General features: G+C 35.5%; 1 protein-coding gene across 1 annotated transcript in view; it reads right to left on the reverse strand.

Annotated features, from left to right (window-relative positions):
• Window positions 1-22,850, reverse strand: part of Pli (E3 ubiquitin-protein ligase pellino) — a 47,449-nt gene that overhangs the window by 6,007 nt on the left and 18,592 nt on the right. The window contains exons 3-8 of the mRNA XM_085189738.1: window positions 22,225-22,456; window positions 4,367-4,561; window positions 3,459-3,638; window positions 2,824-2,931; window positions 2,116-2,272; window positions 190-370 (exon numbers count right to left, since the gene is read on the reverse strand). Coding sequence (XP_085045864.1) covers window positions 190-370; window positions 2,116-2,272; window positions 2,824-2,931; window positions 3,459-3,638; window positions 4,367-4,561; window positions 22,225-22,456 — 1,053 coding nt within the window. The remainder of the gene's footprint in view (window positions 1-189; window positions 371-2,115; window positions 2,273-2,823; window positions 2,932-3,458; window positions 3,639-4,366; window positions 4,562-22,224; window positions 22,457-22,850) is intronic.

Raw genomic sequence — 22,850 nt, forward strand, 5'->3', positions numbered from 1 at the left:
TGTTAAGACACTCCACAGCACTAAATGCCGCGTTTTGCCTAGACAACAGAGCGAAGAAATGGAAATAAATATTTCATCTCCTCGAGTGGGGATTGAACCCACAACCAGTTTTTTGGCCAACCAGGCTTTGTGCCCCTGCGCCACAAATGGCCTCAGCATCTATGTAATAGAATTTAAAAAAATACAAACTTGACAGTCCTCTCGGATGCCATATGTCCGCAAGGGTTGAACGCGTACGTGGGCGGGCCCGAGTCGACGTAGAAAGCTGGTTCGATTCCCATGCACACGCGCACCACGGGGCCGGCCGTCATGCACATAGGACAGCGGCGGACTCCCGTCTCGCTACCTTCCGCGCCCCATGAGTGTTCACCTAAAATTTGATGAAAAAATATTAATTTATTAAGTGGTATATAGGTACCACCAGTTCCGGTGTCAAAACGTTAACATCGAACGGTTAATAAAATTGTTTTCGTGAGTTATTCTAAAGAAAACACAATAAAGAAACTTCCAACTGCAAGTAACTTAAATACCTCGGATTATAAAGTGTTATTGTGCACTTAAAACAACAAAACAACGAAGAAATACGGCGAACTATATTGGATGGTGAGGGTAGTCTTTACAGAACTATAAAAAATTTACTACTTAATAAAAAAAATACTACCTCCAAAGAACAACAGTTACCACATTCCAACTATACATCTGCCAAAATCAAATCTAAAGATTGATTTCTCGATATATGGCGTTTCGAGCGTGCCAGTTGAGCACAATTCATTTCGCCAATGTCACTTTGTATGGAAAACACACGAAGGAAATTGACCGGTAATAGATAAGATAAAAATCAAATCTATCAGTCAACTTCATTTGACAACTGTCATACTCAAATAGACAAATACAAACCACAGATGTCGGTCTAGCGTATTCTGCCAAATATCATGACCTGAGATCCGACCGTTGAAACCTGCAGGTATCAGTTTTCTTAATTAAACCAAAACACATGAGTGCAAATTATTAACATTTAGAGACATGTTTAAACCAGGCAACCCTAGACTTGCGGCAGACTGAGAGCTGGCAACCCTTAATTTTCCAATTCCTTATGCGATTATCTTTCAAATGATATACGATTCATATAAAAAACGTATGGGTGCAATTTTCTCCAAAAACGAGTTACGAAAAAATGTAATTAAAGGTGATTGCGGCAGGATTCTTCTAGGCAACCCAGGTGTAATCTGTTCTACTAATCATGTGTTATTCATTAATATAGGTTTAATTAAGAAAATTGGTATATGCAGGATTCAACGGTGGGATCTCAGTCTATCAAAATCAAAAAGCAATCGCTCAAATTAAACTGACAGTATTATATGACAACCAATGCTATTTCAAAGTTGCCATTCTAAGAAAATTACCCAAAAATAATGGAAATATTCTTTGATGAAATGAAATCCCCAATGGAAGCGCAAACCATTACTATAACCGAATCAGTTACTAGGACCGTTAAAGAAAGTATTTATGAAGAACTGAAAGGAATTATCGAGGTAAATAAGATCTTAAAAATGGAAATATAAACTCTCAAAGACAAAATGAAATTTATGGAAGAGGAATGGATGATTTTGATATTTTTCGGCATTCAAGCAACAGAAGACTATGATGGACCCTTCGTGCAACGAATAAAATGCTTCAGACTTATAAATACAGTATTAGCCTTACAGACATAAATAAAGCACACAGATTAGGAGCCAAATCTAATAAAATACGTCCTGTATGCTCTCTGTATCACCCGAGTTTGTCAATTGTCAAATAGCCTGCCTGGAAAATATAAAACTTTATACTGTGACTTTGAATAAAACAATCACTTTCAGCTTTGGTTTCGTTGCAAGCTAACGTTTTATGAGCATATGTGACTTTTAAGTGATGAATTGACCTCCAGGGCGCGAGGCCCACAGGATCGCCCACTTCGCCTACGCCTTACGTCGCCTATGCCTGAGTAGTAAAGTTTGTTTAAAGTTTTAGTAGAAATCTATGTTCGATTTCGAATCCTCCAATCAAAATCTAATAAATTTAATTCCCCCCAGTAGGATCTAACCCACAACACATTTATAACTTAATAAAATATATTACCTTGAACATGTCCACAGTTTAAGTAAACATAGGGTTGGTTCAAGTCCTGGTGGGCAGAAGACAGTTTTCGTGGTATCACCAGCGTGTTGAGACCGACCGGACACTGCGGCCTCCCCGCATTGAGTTCGTCTACTAATGCTTCTAGATCACGCTTTGTCTGGAAAATATTTAATTTTATATTTATTTAATTTTAAATTTTTCATAAATTATAGTCAAATTATACAAAATCTTTACATAAATTGTAGTTTATGTGACTACTAATTTGAAAGTTATATTACAGCAAAGCTTCATCAAATATCTTCAGTTTTTGGTTGTGGGATCGATCCTTACTCGATCAAATGAAATTAGCGGCGTAGAGTTCCGCCACTCAACACGCAATGCCTCTAGAATTCGACGGCAAGTGGGGAATGGATTGTTTCAACACCAGGTTCCCTCTTCGTACCCTGCAGTGTGCGGGATACAGCCTGAAGCTGAATTTTTCGTAAAGAGGTTGTTAGTACAAATCTCTATATCAGTTTAAGCAAAGAATTTGTTTTATTTAACTTTACCTATCAGTCAGATTGGAGTTAAATTGTAGTAATATTCAATCTATTATAGCTTATTTCGTACCTGTCCTAGCTATAATATGACATTTTGAATTCTCTTAAAGCATATTTTTAATGTAAATTGAGAATAGAATATGAATTATCAATATAAAAGTAATCTTACAGGTGAATTCTTCAGCCCTTCAGCACTTCTCCACAGAAGTGTTGCTCCACACAAATCTATCATTGTGCCATCGCTTAACACATTAGTTTCTGCTTGACATGGCAGACCCTGAAATTAAACGATATATCTCAATTATAAATTTTATTCCTAAACATATATAGAAATATTATTACAATATTGTATTTATAATATTATGAAATATATAATTGTTAATAATGAAAAAAAATGGGCCCAATACAATTCAAACGAATTTATATTTTGATACACAATGAGACAAGTAAATTACAATATTTATAAAAAACTACAATATTTTTTTTATCAAGTTAGAGGCCCATCGCGCCACAGGGGTACAAGTGTGTGACTGTAAACGCGTCTGGTTATATGTTCGATCCCTAGTCGAGAAAACTAAATATTTATTTAAATTTATATTTACATTTCTTCGCTCTGATGTTAAAGTAACGCGCGACATTGACTTCTGCTCGAGTGGAAGAACTCAATGCTTTCAGAATTCGGCGGAAAGTGGGGAACGGAGTGTGTTAGCACAAGGTTCTCTTTACCTACCCTGCTGTATGCGGGATACAGTTTTCTTTTACTTCAAGTTCATGAAGTACCGTCAATATTTGTCAAAAACTTACCTTTTGCTGTGCTGATCGGCTCTCCCGCAAAGAGAACACTGCCCCGCCGACTGAAGTTTCACGCCAAGGCCCGCAGGTCGCGCTGCCACCGCAAAAGTCACCTCTCGGATGCATTATCAGCACACCGTTAGTCGTGAGGCCATCGATCTCATGGTTATCGGACCACTTTGTCGCTTTTTCCTGTAAACAATTAATTATTTGTTGTAAAATGTTTTCTTAATACATATAAGAAAAATAACGATCCTCATTTACTCGAAGCGTCATTTTTCTTAAATTTGAATATGTCCTGTTCCCAATGTCTGCAATGTCAGTTGTAATGTAAAATATTAAATTGTTATAAAAATAATAATTAAACTAACAAATCGCCTGGAGTAAAAGCTTTTAATGTTGTTTTCTGTATTTATTGTAGGTGAGGCTATTTTTTTTACTTATGTATCTTTAAAATAGAAATTTTTTTTTAAATAAACTGTATTTATTGCAGAAAGCCAACTTTGAGTTTTTATTTCAGAGTGGAATAATTAACATTATTATATACATATAATATAATAGTAAAAAGAGTGTCTGTATAACATTATTGACAAAAAATAGTTAACAAACATTTTACATAAACATACAATTATTGGTTTTATTTCACAATAATTGACATTATATTTATTAACCAAGCAATACAAAAATACTACAGTATACAATTTATATTAAGTACTGAAAAGTATTGAAACTAAGCGTATGAAGGAGGAAGCGTAGGGGGGAAGGAGTTCCGTACCCTTCCCAGAATTTTACAAACAAAAAAATTGACGAAAAATAAAAAAAATAAAATCAACGCCCACGTTATTAAGTATCAGCACCGATAGTTTTTATCATAAAAACTTGTATAAAATACATTTAAAATATTCACAATTTTCACTTACACCAAGAAATATATTCCTAGAAGAGTCGAAGCCTGCAGCAAAAATGCGGCAGTTGTTAACGTCGTTGCGGTCGGCGATGATTCGACAGGCGAACCGTGATATTGTACTTTGAAGTACTTTTGTATCGCCGCTTTTATCTCCCGCCACCGTGTCCATTACCACGAAGTCTATGGGCGACTCGGACGATCTGCCGATCTGGAAAATTGTAAAGAAATCATTAATTACTAAATGGTTTAAAATAATGATAAAACGCAGCTTAAAATTACTTTCTCATTATATTAGTCGCTCGTCTTGTTGTTTTTTTTAGCTTTATGTTATATCCTGCACGCAGCACGTAGCAGAGTATGAAGGGGGAACCTGGGAAACCTAGTGTTAAGACACTCCTTTCCTTCACTTTCCGTCAAATTGTTGAGGCATACTAGCATAGCGTGTTGAGAGCCGGAACTAAACGCCGCGCTTTGCCTTGTCGCCAGAGCGGTGAAATGAAAACATTAATATAAAATACCGTAATACGAATTCGTTAATATAACGTATTATATATTTTATATATAACAACGATGGATTAATTTTACTTATAAATAGACGCATCAAATCATTGTGCAGTCTTTCAAAAAACTGATTTTTACCAGAGGGTAAATGAAAATAATTACCTCAAAAACCAAAATCAGACTCTCTTATACTGTCGGACAGAACGTAACGCTAGCGCGATTCAGATTCAATCAACACCATCTATGTTTAGCTTTGGTAAACTTCAGAACATACGCGAATGGGGCATGCGCGGTACGCGGAGCCGGCATGTTGTACGCTCACATGTCACATGCGATAGCCCACCCGCCTCTTACAGACTATGCCGGACGTCACCTTTCGACGAATTGTTCAAGCTCTACGATACGTGAGGAACGCTACTGTCCATCATGACCTGTTTCGCCAAGAGCCTAGAGGAGCATATTATCCAGCAGATCCGAATTTAACTCGGATCACCTTGATATTCGATATATACTACAGTGCACCCACTCCGACTCGACTGGGCTGAGCATCCGCACCCCTTCCGCTTCCTCTCATAGTCTCAGTGATGAGGTCCAATAAAAGGAACTTGACGCCCGCCCCATACTAATGGTTGATGACCCCATATTGGTTGATGGTCAGTGGGTTTAGCTCTGACACAGGTTCCCCAGTCTTCAAGCGGGGGATTGAGTGAATAATGTCTGTCTGTCTTTTTTACAAGGTAATTAATTTAATTTATCCTCTGCTAAAAACCAGTTTTTAACAGGCAAAAATCTGTTTTTAATATACATACTACCAATACCATCTATGTTTAATTTTTTTTTATTATAATATACATTTAAAACGAATTATATATAGTGGGTAATCCGACTCCTGACCCAGTTTTCTCTTGGTCTTCTCCGTTATGAGGGGGGAAATAGCGTGAAGCTGATTTTATTATAATCAATCTCCACTTGAATCATCTGATCTATCTATGTAGTATGTACATTGTACATATACAAAAGTAAGGAAGAAATTTAAGTATGTGTCGTTTTAAATTTTTGTAGAATTTTACTTTTATCATTTTATGAGGACAATTTGTGTTATTTACCTATATTACTTAGACTGATAGACATTTTAGAAGGACCAAACTCTACGTCGCCTGCATTACTCTTTGTTCCGTTCACTATCATTAATCTAACCTTTCAGTATCAATGACATTAGAAAGGTCAACGAAGGTCTCCCCTTCTTCATCTCTTACGATCCAGTCTAGCATTACATACTCTATGAAGAGAGTCAATAGTAAATAGGCAATTATTCTTTTCATAAGTAAATAAATACATTATATCAAGGCCACGTGACTTGTTTATGAAATACTGAGACAACTGTTTACAATTTGCATGGCAGATCTCCAAAAAAAAACTTACTGCGATTATAGAATGTTAAGGTCACCAACTAAATGTAATATAACATTTAATAATCAGCTTCACTCTGTATCCCGCTGACAGCAGGGTAGGCAGAAGAAATCTAGTTCTATGGACACTTGATGATTGAAGGATGGAAAATAAATTCACTCGCAAGGGTGAAAAACTGGACATCGTTTTTCACAGATGCAACAACAGTATTAACAAACAAAACGTCAAAAGTGATAGACTATTAAAACGCCTCATAAATTACAAATAAAATGTAGCTAGTTAAAAATATAATAGGCGTTGTTAACTATGAATTTTGATAAAGTTATATATATATATATATATATATATATATATATATATATATATATTTAGTTTAAACCTATTATTTAGTCTTGAACATGCCCCCGGCTGTTGAAAGCTGGACTTTCAACTCGACTCGTTGGCTACTGGAAGTAGACATATTTTACTGAAAGACTTCGGACCACTCCTGTTGAGGTTTTTATATCGGCCACTCTGTTAACTCTATCACTACCAGGGAATACAGCAACCACTCGACCCAATCTCCACTTTAATTTGAGAAGAACAAGGGAATTCATAAGCAAGGCATCTTTACAGGTACGCGGTTCTTTGTTGGAGCTCCGAGATATATTCCTTGCTCCACCTGGACCAGAAATGCCGTCGGAACTGTTCGATCCGCTGAAATTGAGTTAAGTGATAGTAAGAAAAGTTGCTGTGATCAGGAGTCGGTAAAGACATCATTGGTCGTCGAATGATAAAATGTCCTGGAGTAAGAGGCATGAGGTCTTCGGGTTCTGACGATAGAGGTGTAAACGGTCGGGAGTTGAGGATCGCCTCAATTTGAAACTAAAACTGTGCAAAGTTCCTCAAATGTCAAATTACAATTTCCCAACACTCCTGAAGATGAAATATGGTTGATTTTACATCTGCCTCCCATAGGCCTCCGAAATGCGGCGAATATGCCGGTATAAAATGAAATTCAATTTGGTTCATTGGCGGCAGCCGATGACAGCGAGTTACAATTATGCTTTAAAATTTTTGATAATTCGTTGTAAGCACTAACAAATGACAAAATGACAATCGTCAATTTCACCATTTAAATCAATGGAGACTGGTAAATGTATCTCGAAACTCGAGCCAATTGCTATAAGAACCACTAAATTTTGGCAATTGAATAGTAGGTAATTTGACCAGCTTATGATTATTTATATGAGACACTGCGTTGTTTAATTTAGACCTATCATCATCTCTTTCTATCTCTTTCTATTATTTGTTGTGCTTTAACAACGCAGGTGAAATACTGAGATTCAAATGACATGCGTTCCTGTAATTGTATGTCTAGCACTTCTAAACATTCTAAGTTTGTTTGAACCTCATCAAACTGATTATAAACAGTTTCAATCTTACCTAGTCTTAATTGTAACTCACTAATATCGGAAGCCGTCAATGAAGCAGGATCCAATTAATATAACTGAACCTAAACAAATAGAAAAAGGACACATTTACTGTGTCCTTTTTCTATTGTTATCTTTTTCTTATCTACATGTAAGTACAAATTATAAACCTTTGACGGGTATTTTAATGATCTGACTTTGTTAATTAATTTAAAAGTAAGAATGTTTATTAATGAATGCTGTTAAACTAAAAGAATGAAAGTTTAATGAACTAATGTGACAAGTAAACTGTATTGATAAATTAATGTGTTACTTGAGTGAATATTAATAGATTTGAGTATATTAAATTTGTAAAAATTACAGTTTTATAGTATATTTCTCAAATCTTACTCAAAAATGACTAAACTTCACCAATTACTATTTAATTTTACTAACCTGAGACAGCATTAAATTTAATTAAATACCTTGCGAGTGATGGGTTGTATTAAGAGAAACACTTTAAGGAAATATCTAAAGAATACTTCTTCAAATCGTGATATGATATCTCGTGTGCTTACTTGACATCTGCACACGTTGACAAATATTCCTTAAATTCTTCTTGAAATCATTTAATTAAATAGATTTTCCTTATTTCTCCTATTTCAGATGGTGTTCTCAACATCCAGGTCGATTTGGATCATGAATACTTCAAATCGTGATATGATATCTCGTGTACTTACTTGACATCTGCACATGTTGGCAAATATTCCTTAAATTCTTCTTGAAATCCTTTAATATATATTTATCTTTCTTATTACCGGTCAATTTCCTTCGTGTGTTTTCCATACAACGTGACATTGGCGAAATGAATTGTGCTCAACTGGCACGCTCGAAACGCCATATATCGAGAAATCAATCAATCAATCCTTTAATTTAATTGATTTTCGTTAATCCCAGATGGCGTCCTCAACATCCGACTTTATATGGACCATGATTAAACAGGATTAGGAAGGATGGAAAATAAATTCACCAGCAAGGGTGTAAAACTGAATATCGTTTTTCACAGATGCAACGACAGTATTAACAAACAAAACGTCATAAGTGACAGACTATTAAAACGCCTCATAAATTACAAATAAAATGTTGCTAGTTAAAAATATAATAGGCGTTGTTAACTATGAATTTTAATCTATACTAATATAATAAAGCGGAAGAGGCTAAGATCTCTGGATCTACTGATCCGATTTACTTTGTTTTGTATGAAAGCTGCATTCCTCAGAAGTGATAGGCTATAGAACATTACATTACACATATATATTAATATATTTTAAAGTACTTTCTAATTTGACATGCAATTTATTCTGCCATGTTAATAACCAGCGTCGTTGCTAAGCAACGGTTTGCAAAATGTGTTTGTTGTTTTAAGAAAGCGTAACCCAAAAGGAACTTGTATTTTGATATTCATCCTTATAAAAATAAATATAATAGTCACTTTTAGCATTTTATCTAGATTGAAATTATAGTTTACTGTATAAAATTCTAATAAATAATTAAGGAGATGTCACTGATACGAAATAATTGTTGTTGTTGTTTTTGTTCTTTCATTATGGCGATCCGAGCGTGCCAGTTCAGCACTAATCACTTCGCCAATGTCACGTTGAATGGAAAACACACAAGGGAGAGTGAAAATACGAAATAACCTAGCCTTCGGGCGGCATAGTATGACCGACGCGAACGGGCAGATGACGTTGACAGTTTTATAAATTTTCGAAATACCGTTAATTTTTATGTAATAAAAATAAATAAATAATAGTTTATTTTATAATAAAAAATTAATTTAGTTCATAATTAAAGTTTAATTTATTTTATTTTATAATTACTATTTTACTTAAAATCTTTTATCTAATATTTGTTTTACGTAATGACCAATTCCTTGTAGTTTAAACACTATCTCTTTAACACCACTCCATTGTTAGATTTGAAGTGGCAACCTCGGATGCACCTTCGAGGCACGGCCGTAACGCGTCAGCTAACTTAAAGGCCACAATTTTATTGTTCCTTAAAAATTCAAGTTTATTTTTAGTCATTGTTTTATAATTATATGCGAGGTAGGTATTAGATGTCTGTACTTAATACTCATACTATAACATACCCAACATAGAATCTAATTTCGTGAATTTCGTTTAATTAGTGAACTTTATTTTATTAAGTAGAGAAATATCTATTAATAGATGATATTTTTCAGTATGAAATTTTATATTTGAACGCATAATTAAAAATATATTAATCCTTTGCACTGCAGCAGCTTTGCAGGATTTACTGTTAGCTTTTTAATGTAGCAAATACGACGACAACGGAGTGCAAAGGGTTAATATCTGTTTTGGCGTTTTTTAAACCATACATTATTTGTTTGGACAAAGTGGCACAATTAAACCGAACTAGAAAATAATTCTTCAAACAATTGTTATAAGATTAAGCTTATCTATCTATATATATAAAATCGAAAGGTCACTCACACACTCATCACGAAATCTCAGAAACTACCAGAGCTAGGAATCTCAAATTTTGCGTAGGAGTTACTTATAGGACGTAGGTGCTCGCTAAGACGGAAATTTGCAATATTCGACTTCTAAGGGGTTGTTTTTGGGGTCGAAAGTTTGTATGAAACTTCGTTACTACAAATGCTACGAGTCTCAAATTTTGCATAGACGTCACTAGGACGTAGTCATGGAGACAGAAATTAATAATAACATAGTTCACGCGGGTGTAACCGCGAGCGGGCCGCTAGTATATATATAAAATCGAAAAGTCACCCACTCACTCATCACGAAATCTCAGAAATTACATGTACTAGGAATCTCAAATTTTGCATAGGAGCTACTTATAGGACGTAGGTGCTCGCTAAGACGGGAATTTGCAATATTCGACTTCTAAGAGGTTGTTTTTGGGGTTGGAAGTTTGTATGAAACTTCGTTACTACAAATTCTAGGAGTATCAAATTTTGCATGGACGTCACTTATTGGACGTAGATACTCCTGGAGACAGAAATTAATAACGTCGTTCACGCAGGCGAAGCCGCGGGCGGGCCGCTAGTATTAATATATAAAGTACTGTTACTATTTATTATACGTATTGACTGTACATCGGTATAATGAATGCCACTGTTAAATTATTACGACTTTTTTTAGCATCCGCTGTATCCTTCACAGAGCAAGGCAAGCAAGAGCGAATCCAGTGTTAATACACTACATTCCTAATTTTCCGACGAATTCGAAGGCATTACGTGATAAGTGGCGGTGCTTAACGCCGCGTCACCAGAGCGAAGAAACGAAAATATTAAATATTTCATTTCCCCGAGTGTCGAATCGAACCCACAACCTCGACACGGCTGGCTTCAAAGTATCAACATCGATATAAATACGTGTGTATGTATAGGGAATTAATATTATCGCCTCAAAGTGTCAACATCGATACAAATAAGCGATGTACGTATAGGTGATAAATATTTTCTATTATAAGAATGCAGATTAGCGTGACCCAGGCCGCATTGCCGTTGTTGGGTAACGGCGGCGCGACGCTCGCGTCACAGCGCCCTATGCCCTATACGCCCGTTTAAGACAAACATTACGGAAGATTCACTTCGTATCTTGTCACGTCACTTGATTTAAAGCCAGAAAACTATTACTACAAATAACGACGTGTTAAATAAACTAGCAAATGACACGCGGCTTCGCTTGCTTAAATTGCTGTTGTATTCTATAATATAATTCTATAATTATACAAAACGTTCACATGGATTTTATATATTTTTTTATAAGCTTTATGAGTGCAAAGTTTCATCTAAATGCGTTTAGTTATTTTTGTGTGAGAGGAGAGCATTTTCACAAAGTTTCCACATTTACAATATTAGTAGGATGTAATAAGAAATATTATATGGTTTTGATTTTTACTAAGAGTATTATTTATATATTAGGTGATCTCATTACTACAGCCACAAACTTTTGGTAAAAAAGGTATGAAGATTATTAAAAAAACTTACTAACTAAAAATAAACAAAAACAATATCAATTTAAAAATCTGTTATACTCAGTGAATATTGCAACGTCCAAAATATGACATAAATAAACTCAATATTAACCACATCATCTTCCTAACATTATTTATTAATTCAATTTTTTTTAGAATAAAAACAAAAGTGAAATGTTTACTACAATTATCTAAGCATTTTAAATTGAGAGTTTATTTAGTTTAATGGCAGAGAGAATATTTAAATACACTTTTTATCCGAACAAAAACTTCGATGGACCGATCCATATTGATTTGGAATTATAATTTAACTAAAAAAAAACCAATAACTGTGCTATCGACACATAAAAAAATATTTAATAACTTTTTTAAGGAAAATGGGAATTCCTATAAATAACTTTGTATGTCGATGCTCGTGTGACTTCATCGGGATTACCGATTTATCTCGTGTTTATTGGAAACGGGAAAACGGAAAGATAACGAATTTATAAAACAACATACTCCTTAGCTGTTTCTTAATTAAAACAACTTAATTGAATTCTTTTCTCTGGAGATCTTCTGTTCTGTTCTGTTCTTTCTATTATGGCGTTCCGAGCGTGCCAGTTGAGCACAAAATCACTTCGCCAGTGTCACGTTGAATGGAGAACTCACGAAAAAGGTTGTACGGTAAAAAAAGAAATAATACTACACAACAGAAAAATGCATGTTTAAGAGAGAGACAGTTAAATCTGGAGATCTTATGAACCGAATATATTTGACTTAAATACAGTATATACTTTGAATGTCATACTTATTACTTTAAATAAATTTGATATAACAGCTTACGTATGGAATGGTGGTTAATCCTTTGTAATTTTGACAAAAATCATACAATTACATATAAAAAAAAACATCGAGAAAAATTCGACGTCAATAAACTCATTAGACTGTACAATTTGAACATGCATAGATTTGAATCTTGGCATCAGAGGCCCGGTGAATTGTCCAATCAGTATCTGTGGGCGTCGAGTAGGCGACGTGATATTTTAAATCGGAGATACTCCAAATTACGCGTCGAAGAGAAAAATAACTATTTAGATACTATAGAAATTATAATTTATAACTTAAAAAAAAAACATGGTTTTTCTCGGTAAACTAAATATAACCTATGATTGACATAACATATAAGAAAATATTTAGGTCAAATACGATGTAATAAAGGTTTCAAAAGCCTACATAGCCAAATAATAATACAAAAAAAAAGATTGCGTTCTCAAGCGCGTCAACTGACAAGATAGTGACGATACGCTTCCGGACCCAACGCAATTCTATTTCCAATAAAAAAAATCCTCTAGGAAATTGAAGAGGCCAACGGAAATATCGTGAAACCCGATCACAATGCCTTTTTTAAAAGCCCAAAATCGAGTCTATTCACGGGATATTTTTCATATAGATAGAACTTAATCAAAAAATAAAATCAAATCAGCTTCACGCTATATACCGCATACAGCAGGGTAGGAAGAGGGAACCTAGTGTTAAGACACTCCGCTCCCCACTTTCTATTGTGTGTTGAGTGGCAGAACTCAACGCCACGACTGGTCTCAAATCAAATAGTCTAACGTATACGCATAAATATATAAACATAGTTAATAATAACGTTTAAATAATAAATCCTCATCCATGAGGGCCACACAAGTGGTAAAACAATAATTAACATTTAAAGTTATCGTATAAAGGCACATGTAAAATTAATTATACTATACCATAATTTAGTAAAAGGAAACGTTATACAGCTAATTAAGATTTAATTTTAGTTGCCAGTTAGTAAACCTACCACGTGTGGCGTTAGGTGCCTTGTCGTTCATCCCACACAATTGCAAAATTGAACATCCTTTGTACCCACATCCATAGCTGATTGTTTCGCAAACCACGACTGGAGCAGATAGCACCAGTTCAGAAATGAGTACGCAGGCTGAGATAAGATAAATAAGATAAATATAATATTATAACACCCAATTTATTTGGCAAAATGTTGTTTTCTTTTAATCTCCGTAAATATGGTTTATTAAGACAGGACTAAACCTAAAGTGTTAATTTCATGTTTACAACATTTGTAATATTTTTTTTTTAGTTTCACGGTATATCCCTAACATAGCTACCTACTCTAGGCGGAAGAAACTGAGAATCTAATGTTAAGACACTCCTTTCTAACTCCGACGCCACAGTTTCTTATTTAATTTCCCCGAATGGGAATCGAACCTACAACCTGTCGCATTTACAGTAACACGTTTGGGCCCTTGCGTCACGACTGGTCTTAACCATTATCGATATTTCTCAATAAGCAAAACAAAAGAAAACCAAAAAGACAAACAATTATAAAAAATCTAATAAAAAACAACCTGTTTTGTATTGTTGATTCCGTTCTGCGACGTATTACGAGCTTTAACCCCTAATGAGTCAGGGATAAAATGAGATGGGATGAAATGGCTCGGGCGGGGATAGGAAGGTGGTGGTTCACGAATAATTTATTCGGCACGTGACTGAGGGTACGCGATATATACGTGATGGGTATAGTTATATACCTAGTTCGGATCCAAAATAACTGACTAACAAATAAGTAATAATAACCAAGTAAAAAAACAAATTACTGAATAACGATTTTAGAAATGGGCAACTTAAGAAACCAAATAATTCTACCACTTAGTCAAAAATTAAAATCAAATTAAATCAGCTTCACGCTGTATCCCGCAAGCGTACAGCAAGGTAGGCAGAGGAAACCTGGTGTTAAGACACTCCTTTCCCCACTTTCTGCCGAATTCTGGAGGCATTGCGTGTTGAGTGGCAGAACTCAACGCCGCGCTTCGCCTAGACACCAGAGCGAAAAATAGAAATATAAACGTAACTAAATAATACACTTCCTCCTTCCGAGTGGAGATCGAACCGACAACCGTCACGTTACAATCACACCTTTGTGCCACTGAACCAAGACGGCCTGAACTACCACCACCTAGTTGTACATACTATTAAAAGACATACGTGACACATTGCGCGTAGCCTCAAATTTTATGTTTGAACAGAATTTCATATTTAAATAGTTGCTTTCGGAAATCCCCCCAGTTATTAGTGTTATTATTAGAAACATGAATTTTCTGAAAGTCATGATTGGGATATTAAAATGAAAAAACAAAAAAAAAACAAGCAGTTAACATCAATAGAGATTCCGCGATGAATGGCCGATTGTTTATCACAAAATGCACATGTATCCGTGCATTGCCTTGGAGGACCATCCCAATTCTCGTGGCCATTGTCCGTACAACAAAAGGCCAAGATGGCGGCAGATAGGAGATGTCGTCGTACAAAACTTTCCCTATTTTGAACTTAATTGAAATGGTCTTGGTGTCCATTAATTTCAGTAATAGAAAATCATAAATTTATAAATAAATAATTTGTTTTAATAAAACATTGGAACAGGTATATTCAGAATATTTTTAAATCTTCAATGGTGACAGGTGAAGAGTGAGGATGACCCATTTTGTTTAACCGAGAGGCATCAAATTTAATTGTTTATAAATTCAGTATAATTAAAATAACTATTTACAACAACTTATAATATTCTTTTGTATTATATATTTCTAATATAAAGTTAATTCATACTAATCATAATTCATTGACGACAAAGAGAAGCATTCACTACTAAATTGAGTTAACTCACAATGGGGACAAATGCATCGGGTAACGGCCGAGATGTAATATAGCTTTTGTGCTAAAAATAAATGGCAAACTATGGCACTTAGGAACATAGTATGTCTAATGTATATGTAATTATGTACCTTTGACTGTCAGTGCTGGTTCGATTTCTAATTGTTATTAAATAAAAATAAAAACTAATTTTACAGATCAAAATTTCTTAACACACAGATTCTTGAAATAATAGTGAATGGTATTGTATATAATAATGTCGTTTATTATTTATTAATTAATTATTTTTTAATGACATTTTAAAATTTGTAATGGGAAAAGAAATGCTAGTCGAAAATTAATTTCTTACTATTTTCACATACCACTATAATTAAGAAAATATACAATTAATATGACAATTTGTCTAGACACGAAATAACAGTGCTATAAATATAAAACACAACCCCTTTTCCAACCCCTGGGTCCGATGAACCGTCTCGCCACTGCCCCTCCCCTTTATCTCGTACAGAAATTACTGCACGCAATCCTGATACCTACGTGTGTCTGAACTCAAATCATTAAATATCGTGATGTGAGAAAAATATTCGCTACGGTTGTTTTTTTTTTTCAGTTTCACGCTGTATCCCGCATGTAGCAGGGTAGGCGAAGGGAACTTAGTGTTAAGACGAAGTGTCTTAGTGTCCTTAGTGTTCTTCGCTCCCCACTTTTCGTAGTATTCTGGAGAAATTGCGTGTTAAGTACGCAGGGGTATAAAAGAGGTATAGAAGGGTATTTTAAGCAGAATTCATATTTATCTATATATATATAAAATCGAAAGGTCACTCACTCATCACGAAATCTCAAAAACTATATGTGCTAGGAATCTCAAATTTTACATAGGAGTTATTTATAGGACGTAGGTGCTCGCTAAGACGGGAATTTGTAATATTCGACTTCTAAGGGGTTGGTTTTGGGGTTGAAAGTTTGTATGAAACTTGGTTGCTAAAAGTCTCAAATTTTACATGGACGTCACTTATAGGACGTGGGTACAGAAATTCATTGAAACAGAAATTAATGATAACGTAGTTCACGCAGGCGAAGCCGCGGGCGGGTCGCTAGTTTATCATAAAATTAAGAAGATAAATTTTATATATGTTAAGCACGATACGACTATTTTCGTTTAATTTAATTAGATATTTATATAACAAAATAAAAATTTTAAAAATTAGAAGAATAGTACCTAATATAAACATAGGCAATGTTTGCTCCACTTTTTGCCTTATCTTAAAACAAAGCGTGCTATGCGTTGGTTTCTTGCTTCACGCTTTTAATCGCAATCATAATGTACATTGTACATATTGGTCGTTTAATGAAATAATTGAATAACATTTCTCGAGTTTACAGAAACAGTTTCAGATTATAATATTTTTATATATTACAGCTTCACGCTGTATCCCGCACATAGGAGGATAGGTAAAACCTGGAGTTAAGACACTCCGTTTTTTCTAAGACATTTCCATTCACCATTTTCCGCTGAATTCTTAAGACATTAGGTAATATTCAATTAATTTTAATAACACAGACATTTGATATGTACAATAAAAAAAATACATTCGTTTGTTTTTTAAAGAAGCTATGCATAAAATACTCTAACGATCTAATCAAAATGATATATCATTTATTCATATCACTCAATATAAGTAATATAATTCTTGGTGTATCGGCTTTGAAAATATAATGTTCAATTTCTATTTTCTCCTTTTCATTGTGATTAGATGCAATAAGCTCACCACTCTTCAACTAATTAGGGCAGCATATACAGCATGATAAAACTTTAATAAAGGAAACATTAATTAAGAGCATCTATAATAAACAGTAGAAAGATCCTTTGTTCGTTCAAGCAGCAATATTCTGAGTAGCACTTTATACACGCACATTCATTAATATATTATACTAACTACAAAAGATTCGAGTCATAAAAGAAATATATAATGATAAAAAAATATTTTTCTATAATAATTAATATAAAAATATAACGATATTTTCTCAAGAAATATGTTCTAATCGATTCACAATAAAAATACTTCAAGATTCATATTTCCCTCAACATTGCCAAATGTATATAAAAAAACAACTTCAAGCAGTATTCCGCATACAGCAGGGAAGGCAGAGAGTACCTAGTGTCACGACTCTTCGTTCCCGACATTCCCCTGAATTTTTCGAGACATTGTGTGTTGTCTCATAAAATAATGACATTATATTATAATACATACGTATAAACTTCTTATGATTGACAGCAAGCAGTCTCAATAAACCGAGCGTCGACCTCGATACCGTTGGTACTAAACGCAGAACAGCTAAACCTGACCACACCGTAACCGTAACTTATTTTCGCGACATTGACACAATATCGACTTTCACATTTTAGTTTAGGAAAAATCGGCAACCACTTTCACCAGTAGGTACCAACCAGCAAAGGCTAGCTGGACGACTGCCAGTGGCGCACTCTAAGCATTATTAAAACGAGATCTTCAAGCACGTTGACATCTCTTATGTTATCAAAATTGAAAACTCGTGTGTGGCTATAACACTTATATATTTTTTAAAATGAATCGATGAGGATTTTCCGTTATTCTTATAAATTACTTTCTAAATAAAATTTGTCGATTTTTTTAAAGGTGTACAAATATAATTATTATAGGTAACGAGTTCTTTATTAAATCGATTGGATTTTAAAGAATTATAATGTAGAATAATATTACATTGACGTCTTAGTATTACATTTCGGATTTTAATCCCAGCCAAAAAATTAAAACTCATACTAGATTGTTTAATAACCGGAATATACGAAGATAAAAGAAGAAAAAAATCTGCTTCACGCTGTATCCCGCACACAGCTGGGTAGGCAGAGGGAACACAGTGTTAAGACACTCCGTTCCCCACTTTCTGCCGAATTCTGGAGGCATTGCGTGTTAAGTGGCAGGACTCAACGTTGAACACAACTTTGCCTCGACACCAGAGCGAAGAAATGGAAATATAAACGTAAATAAATATTTCACTTCCTCGAGTGGGGATCGAACCCACTACCGTCGCGTTACAGTCACACCCTTGTGCCGCTGCGCCATTGCATTCATATAACACGTATTAATTCATATCATTCACCATCTATTGTATAACTTTATCGATAATAACTAGTTCGCCTGTCATAAAAATATTATGTCGAAAATATGATTGGCGTTTTTACGTTTTTTATTGGTCGTTAGCATTTTTAATGCCTTTCACTGGGTTTTGTATGCACGTTTTTAGAAATAACTGAAAGAATTTTATATCTGTCTAAAAAAATATGTAAGGCGGTAGCTATGACTGTTAATAAAATAGTGTATATTTCTAATATCAGCTAGTTTAGAATAAAATCAAATAGTATAGCATAATAGCTAAATCAGCTTCACGCTGTGTCCCGCACTCCGTTCTCCACTTTCCGCCAAATATAATCGGTAAAATCATATTTGATATATATAAAAAAATATATAGTCCAACTTTTCGCAATTGTCAACTATAGCAGAGTCTGTGTATCGATTGTAGAGTTGTTGCGCGACGGTCGGCACGGCGACGTCCTTGGCCGGGCCGTCTCGTCTCTCTCCCTTTGACGTCACGCTCCCACCCCGGCTGACACGCGGAACGGAGTGACGTCACGACTTACCTCCGTTCGCCGTTATGCATCAGCTCGTTTGCAACGATATTGACAATAATTTAATAACTGATATATTAAAGCTAGTTGCTATTTAGTTTACAATGCTTACATATTAGATCTTCAACGTTCGAGACATAACGTCTTGAGTGGCAGAGTTCAACGCCGCGTTCTAGATTTACCAAAACCCTATACTAATTAAATAATTCATTCCCCCGAGTTAAAATCGAACCCATAATCGTTGCATTTTCAAGTTTAGTTCCGTTCCGTTGAGTTCCGTTGCGCAGCGAGGACCTTATTATATTATAATGATATTTATCCAAATAATAAGACTTACTGCGCATATAGAAAAGAAAAAAAATGAGATAAAAAAAAAACTAAATACGACATAGCTGTTATAAGTTTTTTATACGAATCACTAGTAAGTGCTCGGGGTCACTAGGTTGCGATTAAAATATGGTACCATTTAACAAACACGGAGGCGGGGGCCGAATCATTCATGCTACTAGACAAACGTCATAACAGCATGAATCGTGATCTCAATACGGGCCATTTGCATATTTACCTATAAAACAAAACGACATAGTATGCCCCCCGGAGGGCATATATGAAGAGGTCGATGACAGTGTACGAGGTGAAAGAGGTATGTGGAGACCGTAGCGTTTGGCGATCCGTTCTCTCTGACTATCCCGCTAGGGATAAAGCGTGAAGTTAAGTTAAGAAATAATATCCGCAAGAAAAAGAAAGTATCACTAATATTTGAAAAACAAGCAAGTTTATTTTATATTTTGTATTTTTTTATCGGTCACATTTTATCATAGTACAATGACAGATAGTTTATTTAATGACGATAAGAAGATTGTGGTTTCTCCACAAACAAAGCACGCGTCTATTATGATTATAACATCAAACTAAAACAATCATCTTATAGGCATGCACTCACTGTACCTGTATATGTAAATAAATATATAGAAGAAAACATAATTACATCAGCTTCACACTATATCTCGCACATATCAGAGTAGGCTGAGGGAACCTAGTGTTAAGACACTCCGTTCACCATTTTCCGCCAATTTTTTCAAGACATTGCGTGTTGAGTGGCAGAACTCAACACCGGGCTTTTGCCTTGGTGTTGAACCGAAGAAATAAAAATCAGGTAAGGGATCGCGTTACAGTCACACCCTTGTGCTCATGCGCCAGGACGGCCTCAAGCACATAATAATATAGAAAAATACAGAGAAAAAAAGACGTGTTCAAGTTCCATTGCGGTTAGTGGACGTGTTTACGACAACAATGAAACGGCGTCGAATGAACAGGATGTGGAGCGGTGCGACGACCGCAGCGCCAACGAACCTCACCGTCCCATAGGAACTTAGCAATTCGGAATATTAGTTGTACCTCCCAACAAAATTCAAGAAACTTGTCCAATTTGAAAATACAGGAAAAATAAACCTACCGAAGATATAATTTAATATTTAGACGCTGTAAAAATGTACCTATATAAAATAAAATAAATCAGCTTTACGCTATATCTCGCACACAGCAGGATAATACAAAATACCGAATTCTGGAGGCATTACGTGCTGAGTGGCCGAACTCACGCCACGCTTTTGTCTCTACACCAGAGCGAAGAAATAGAAATATAAATTTAAATAAAAATTGCATATCCTCGAACCCCCAGTTCAAACCCACAACCATTCGCCTTTACAGTCACACTTTGTGCCCCAGCGATGCGCCACGACTGGCCTGAACATATATAGCATATATACAGACCCAAGCTGTTTACTCATTGAGATGTTCCGATAGGGTCGTCGGCTCAAGGGACCAACGCATTGTTCTCGCTCCGGGGGGCACTAACCCATGTGCGCCGATTAGATACGAACGCCGGAATACTCGTACGACAAATAAACACCACACGCTAAATGTAAACAAAAAAAAATTACGAAACCGAGATAAAGATCACCAGACGAGATCTTGTCATTACAAGACTTATGGCGCCATCGTGGCGCTCTTGTTAATATACATGTAATTGTTGTAAATTCGATTCCTATTTGGGGTATTTTGTGTCTCTCTGCCTACAATGCGTGTAGCGGGGAAAATGCGACGAAAAAAACTATATTTATATAACATAAATGTATGTACGTAGATTCCAGTCGTGACGCAGAGGTAAAAGTGTGACAGTAAAAGCGACAGGTTGTGGTTTCGACTACCACTCGAGGAAAGGAAATATTTAATATTATAATTTCTTCCCTCTAGTGTCCACACCTCCTTTCCTCCAGGAAAAGCGCTGCGTTGACATCCACCAGCCATCCATCAATACGCAATGCCTCTAGAACCAGGCCTAACACCAGGCTCCCCCTGCCTACCCTGCTATCCGGATATACAACATGAAGCTGAAGAAATAGAAAAAAAAACCGCAAATAATAGGGTAGGCTTAGCTACTATTGAATGACAAGTACGTAAGTCTGAATAGCAATGTGCGGCATCCCTCCATACCTTGGTGGGAGAAGCATTGTTTGTGATTTCACGGCGCATTGTTCGAGAGTGCCGGAGACAAACACGAGACGTATGTATGTATGTTTGTTGATAAGGTAGAAACGCAGGAACGTACGCTTTCAAGAAACGCTGTTTCGAAATACGTATGTTTAATATCACCCCTTATCACGACAGCTTGCTTAAATTATGTTTCACAAGAAAAAACTTGACAATGTGTCGACACTGCTTTATCAACAATTTTATCTTTCACCTATATATGAAGTTTTGTTTAGCATATCTATAATGTATAGGTGAATAGTATATATTATTGCTTATATTTAATTAATATATTATTTTGATCAGAAGTATACAATAGCCAAATATGTAATATATGTCAGAATAAGGAAAAATATGAGGCGCCAGTGTGTGACGGTAAACCCGTGTTTACCGTCACACACTGGCGAGAAATTAAGTATTGAATATTTTCAAAATTCGATGGAAAGTGGAGAACGGAAGTGTCATAACACTAAGTTTCCAGGTTCCCTCTGCATATGCTGCTGCTGCTAAAATAGGAATAACAATAATATACCCACACACGCGCGGACAACGTAAAACATATCCGAATTATTACCATCCCGATTATTCACCTCAACAGCGAATAAAAATACAAACAAACAAACAAACGTACAAAAAACATAAATCATATATATTTAAAGAGCTCACCTGAAACATATCAGTGTCTGGATCCTCCGTGTACTCGACGATAACCGCCTGGCTACGGCTGAGTGTGTACGAGATCGAGTGCTGGCTGGCGTCGAGGATGGCCTTGCTGCTGTGGGGTGTCTTCACCACGTAATGTTTCGACCGGCGTACACCGTTCGCTTGTGGACGTCGATATAGTACGAATTTACTGCGACGACGTCCACGCTCCCCGGCCGGGAGGAACCCGTTGTAACTGGAATTAAATGAAATAGTTAGTCTTTAATATGGAGCACTAGAGTTTGTAGTTACTATTCGGTATTGGTAGCGTTTGGTATTTTCTTAGAATATTAAATGACATAATCTATATATATAAAATCGAAAGGTCACTCACTCATCACGAAATCTCAGAAACTACATGTGCTAGGAATCTCAAATTTTGCATAGGAGTTATTTATAGGACGTAGGTGCTCGCTAAGACGGGAATTTGCAATATTCGACTTCTAAGGGGTTGTTTTTGGGGTCGAAAGTTTGTATGAAACTTCGTTACTACAAATGCTAGGAGCCTCAAATTTTGCATAGACGTCACTAGGACGTAGTCATGGAGACAGAAATTAATAATAACATAGTTCACGCGGGTGAAACCGCAA

The sequence above is a fragment of the Heliconius melpomene genome, chromosome 8 (genome assembly GCF_056956725.1).
Source record: "Heliconius melpomene rosina isolate 202511_hmr_F chromosome 8, ASM5695672v1, whole genome shotgun sequence".
NCBI classification, from domain to species: Eukaryota; Metazoa; Arthropoda; class Insecta; order Lepidoptera; family Nymphalidae; genus Heliconius; species Heliconius melpomene.